The 5,332-nt window shown below is 42.9% G+C and overlaps 1 protein-coding gene across 1 annotated transcript; it reads right to left on the reverse strand.

The window, feature by feature from the left end:
* Nucleotides 1–83: 83 nt before the first annotated feature.
* Stt3A (catalytic subunit 3A of the oligosaccharyltransferase complex) lies at nucleotides 84–4,427 on the reverse strand. The gene is made up of 12 exons (XM_046627680.2): nucleotides 4,176–4,427; nucleotides 3,688–3,791; nucleotides 3,451–3,618; nucleotides 3,140–3,300; nucleotides 2,686–3,075; nucleotides 2,449–2,602; nucleotides 2,135–2,373; nucleotides 1,910–2,074; nucleotides 1,613–1,801; nucleotides 1,287–1,506; nucleotides 990–1,178; nucleotides 84–728 (listed from the first exon to the last, which is right to left on the reverse strand). Exons 2-12 carry the CDS (start codon nucleotides 3,782–3,784, stop codon nucleotides 583–585), a joined length of 2,118 nt encoding a protein of 705 aa, XP_046483636.1. The 5' UTR covers nucleotides 3,785–3,791; nucleotides 4,176–4,427; the 3' UTR covers nucleotides 84–582.
* Nucleotides 4,428–5,332: the final 905 nt, after the last annotated feature.

Genomic DNA, 5,332 nt, shown 5'->3' on the forward strand with positions numbered 1-5,332 from the left:
AATTAAGGCGTAAGAAGCTGTTAGTCCATTGTGCAAGTTTTGGATAACAAGTAATGGATAATAACTCATCTTGTACACTTGAGTGTTTCTCATGCTTTTTATAAAAATTTATACTTTATACATCAACATTTTTCATCACGTATGCAATTAGGTATTTAATTAGGCATTTAATTCAACACCCGTTGAAAAACGCGTTACTCAAAAGTCGATTCTCAATCTCTGTTTTTTTTCATTCTCTCTTGCACTCGTACTTTCTCTCTGTCTCTCCCTCTCCCTCTCCCTCTCCCTCTCCCTCTCCCTCTCCCTCTCCCTCTGCCTCTCTCTCTCTCTCTCTCTCTCTCTCTCTCTCTCTCTATCTCTATCTCTATCTCTCTATCTAGATATAAAACAGAAAGTTAACGACTGAAGCTCCGTTTTTCAACATTTGTATGGAAATTAAATCGATGTTAAGGTCATGTGAATGTTTTTCTTTTGTGTATACGTATTGTATCATCCTTCTTCTTCTCATCTTCTTCGCCTTCTTCTTATTACTATTATTATTATCATTACGTTTAGTGTAATAGAACGAGCTTCACTACAACTTCAAATTCCTCTGTTCCGTAGATCCTTGACCTTGTAAATGCGGACCAGCCAGTGCTCGGTGGTGTAAGCTTCTTCGAGGACGTCCAGTTCAAAGTCCTTGTTTCCAATCTCCATGTTCCTAACTCTGTCGTATCCCGAGGGTTTGCCTGTTCGGTAATAACATGATGTTAATAAAGAAAATAAGTGGTTAATCACGCTGACCTTGAAAGGCCAGCCTAAGAATTTCACCCTTGGTCGCGTTTCGAGCTCGTTAGTAAAACATTATCGAATAGAATATTTCAGTTTTTCATTTTGTTATTTAAATAACTCAAAAACTAGTAGACAGATGGAATCGAAAATTTAATCAATTCTTAGCGCTCATTACTTAGAAAGACTAAAATACAATTTTCGATTGTCAGTCGGCTCACCTCCTTCGGTGTAAACCTGGCCGAACCGGTAATAGCACATCTTGTACATAAGGCAGTTTAGCAGGACCGGTGATCCCTCCTTGTCAACCCTGAATTCACCGGCCGGACTGTAATAGTCCCACTCTGTGATATGTTTACCCTTGTCGGTGCTGCCACCAATCCTCACCATCCATAGGAACTTATTTATATCTGTGGCATATAAAGAAAGACAAAGTTATTGAAAGTAACGGAAATTATTAAACCGGTGAAGTAATATTGATTTTTTGTGCGTAGTTTTTAATACAGTATGTCTGTTACCATCTGACGAATATCCGGTCAGTCCGCCGAAAATGACGAGAACGTAGTCGACGTCAAGCTCCCTCATTATCTCATAGGCCTTGTCCTCGGAGCTGGCCATCGCCTGGCCGACTCTTGATATGTGAGTATTGTTCCAAGTATTATTGTCGACGAGTATAGTTCGATTCGCCATAGCAGTTATTTGGTAGCCATAATCCCACCATGACATCACCTTTGCGTCCTGAATGAATTTTAGTGAGTAAAGAAACCAGTGAATCAATAGTTTTTGTCCTGAATTTCAGAATTATCGCCAGGCTGGTGTTTAAGTGAAACTCTATTTCACCTACCTCAGGAGTGTTCATTCGCAGCCAATAATAGGCTTCCCTAAAATCGTCGAAAATCATTCGACCACCGTCTGGCGATCGGGCAGACAACACGATGCTCGGAGAGCTGTAAGCCTCGGCAGTCACCCAGGTGCAGTGAAGAGTGTAGGACACGAAAAGGAAGCACATAACAGCAACGAACAGAGTTGCGATCTGTAAGAAGCGTTGCTTTTTTGTTATGTTTTTTATGTTTACAGTCTACTCGTATATACATCCTTAAAAAAAAAGAGGAAAAACGAAGCAGGATTTGAGGACACTCACCTCGCTTCTGAGCACGTAATTGTTTTCAAACTTTTTGGATTTTTTGTCGACAACTTTACCACTCTCTATCTGCTTCATGTAAGTTAAAAGCATTGAAGATGCTCCGATGCCGGATAGAATGCACATAACAGGTGCGAGGACCAGCATGAGTCGGACCATAACTCCCTGGAAACAATGAAAAAATAGTAAGGATCCTGACGTAAACATTTGCATACAGTTACTCACAGCGAAGTAGATGCTCGTGACTCCGTAGAGTATGAGGAAAATATTTGAGTCAGTCAATTTCGAGAAGCAGAAGTACAACCCGGCTGGAAAGAGGAACACCAGTATTTGGAGATCAAAGTAAAACGAACTCCATGATGTCGGTTGATGTTCGGAGACGGACGCGATTATCGGAATGTGATTCTTGGCGTAGGACGGGTCAAGAAGCGAGTAGAAGCGGCCGGTCCAGGGCGAAATTTTGCCTGAAAGGTGATACACAGTAGTTAAATCTCAGTTTCAGGCAAAAAATTCGCTTTTCCCTTATTGCCTTCGCTCACCTGTAACAGTTAGAGCTCCGCCGACAACGAAGGAGATAACCACCATGGAAAAAACAAGGGCCTTGAAGAGCAACTCGAAGTCGTTCTGGGACATTTTGCTGCGTAGATAATCGACAAGGCTGTGAATTTGACAGAGTCCAAATACGCCAAGAGCCTGAAAACAACCGCAACGATTTCGATGAGACGTGAATGCTTTGAAAATGATCTGAAGCTACAATAGTGGCTGGTAAGACTTACAAGCATGTGCTCGGAGCTCTGAACTGGCTGAAAACCAACAAATGATATTTGCATCGAGAGAACTGTGCCAACGCAGTATAGAGTGCTGTAGGCGACATATATCCTGTGCGAAAAACGACCAGTTGCCATCAGCGTCAAGACATGGAGTGGGATCAGGTTGATAAGAAAGACGTATCCACCCCACGAAGATACCATGTAGAAGTAGGCAAGAGCAGCCAACGACGACCAGAATATCGCCCCAGTTTTGACCGCCTTTATCCACATGTAGTAGGTAAACAGCATGCAGAATATCGCTATGCCTTCATTGTCGTACGATCCTGCTACCGATCGCGATATGTAGCCAGGCACGATGGCGATCATGGATGCGGCGACGAGTCCAGCAGCAGAATCCTGTAGTTAAAAAATAAGGATTCATGATGCATTTCCTGTTAAAGCAAGTGAATTTTTCACTTACCTTCAGCTCCTTGGTTAGAAGATATGTTACAATTGTCGTCAGGCTGGAAAATAGCGGGGCTAAGAATACACAGACATTTCGAATGTCGATAGTTATGTTCAGCAACCAAGCCAGGTGGTAGAGAGCTGCTGACGTCACCATTAGACCAGGGTAAATTGTTCCTATAGCATAATAAAGACTTTAAAAGTGAAATCGAAGCGTTGTTCGGGGTTGAGTGAATGAAAATTTGAATTTCGAAGCACTAAAATGTTCTAGCGATTGGTTCTACTAATCTGGGATGATGATTAAAAACGTATTTCAGATGAATTTACCTCCTATTATCCTGCCAAGAGGATACCAAGCTCGGTCATCAAACCAGTTGTGAAAATTGTAGAATCCTTCCTCGGCAAGAAACTTGGTTGTTCTGTAGTTAAAGTAGGGATCGAACTCGTGAATAACACTTTCGAACCTTAGGACGGAAAAGAGACGAGTCGCAAATGCTGCAAGGACAAAACAACTGATAATTTTTTAAAAGCGAATGAGGGTTGAAAGGAAAATGCAAAACTCACAAAGTACAGCAGCAATCGAGAGGATGGACAACTTGAGGAGAGTTTCCTGCTTCTCGGCCGACATTCGAAGCCCTCCAGTCTTTGCAAGCAGCCCCATGGTTTACCTGAAGATGAATTTAAGGCGCAGTCAGAGGGTGATGAGGGATTATAACCTGTCTAAAGTGGAGGTTATGTCGCCGGCATGTCGACCGGATAAGAGGGAGGGGAACGAAGCGTGATAACGGCGATTCAAAGGTTGACGAACTTTTGTGCCGCATGGAGGTCTTCTTTCACCCCGCGAAAGGCAGTTTTCGAAAAATTAATGTTTATGACTTGAATCGAAAACACCGACAGTATCGCAAATATTCGAAGAATTAATTTCACCGGCCGGTCAAAGTCGGCAGGTGCCAATTTGGCAGTTGGTTGGCGTGATATGATTCGTGGATATGAAAATATCGGCTCAAGATACAAATATTGAGTTATGTAGGCTCAAGATGACAGATACTTACGTCGATTGCAACTTAGGATGATTTTTGGCAACAGTTGACCGGGAAAGAAATATCCCGCGAGCAGTTTACGTAGAATAATTATTATTGTTGTTTACGCTGATCGGCCAACCTGCAACCACGTCACACCGATATGTACCATAGAGGTATAAACGTAGAGTAGGGAAGGCGACTCTGAAAGTATCCAGCTTGTAAAAAAGATAGAGAATGTTTTGACTACTCCTCGAGCATATAGACATGGAGGAAACATCGACGCTGAAAAAGTGTCCCCGAGCCAGTGAGAAGAGGGCACTGACTGTGTATAGAGATCAGTGGAAGAGGGGGACGTCGTCATACTACATGCGCTCTCTTTTACGGCAGGAGCGTACCTATCATAATTGGGTGCCTGGCGCATTGCGTTGATATCATCCGCATGATACGTATACATGTTATACACTAGTGCTTGGTGGATCAGGTTATTTAGACAAACAGTCAGTAATATCAATGTTTAACATATTTTTAAATGAAACGATATAATTTACGAATGTGGAACAGGAATTTTTTCCGAAACTCTGATAAAAACGGGAAGTTTCAACGGCATGATTTTTGTAAATAAATGAAACTTAATAAGTATAACAGTAGCAATACTGCTCGTTGTATGCTTTTGGATGCACTACGAGCGCAACAACAAAGCCTTAGTGCCAGGCACTGGGATTCTGTGATACGAGCGTCAGTGTTCGGAGCACTGGCGTGATTCGGCCAATCAGAGCCTGCGAGTCAGAGAAGGGATGCAGTATTTGAGATCTTCCATGCCTATGTACTCAAGAGCAAAGAGTCTGACTCAAGTCGACTTGTGTCGCTATTTCTGGTGTATTTCTTTGCCCAGATTGGCCGGTTACACCAGAAATAGTGACACAAGTCGATTTGAGTCAGTAAATGGAAAGCACCCAATAGCGTCCGACGCAAAGTCGACAGGCGTGTTCGGAAATTGACTGAAAGCAGTCCCCTGACACACGCTGCTAAAAGTGGTTCGCAAAATGTCCCTCGATTATGCCGCCAATTTCCACCACTAGTGGCGCTAGTAGTTACCTGATGAATAACCTGGTGAAATATCGATGCGTTTGGGAAGGCGGCCAGAGTGTTTGACGAAATTCCAGCAGGTTCGAGAACCCACGGCTGGT

Source organism: Neodiprion pinetum, chromosome 5 (genome assembly GCF_021155775.2).
Source record: "Neodiprion pinetum isolate iyNeoPine1 chromosome 5, iyNeoPine1.2, whole genome shotgun sequence".
In the NCBI taxonomy this organism is placed as follows: Eukaryota; Metazoa; Arthropoda; class Insecta; order Hymenoptera; family Diprionidae; genus Neodiprion; species Neodiprion pinetum.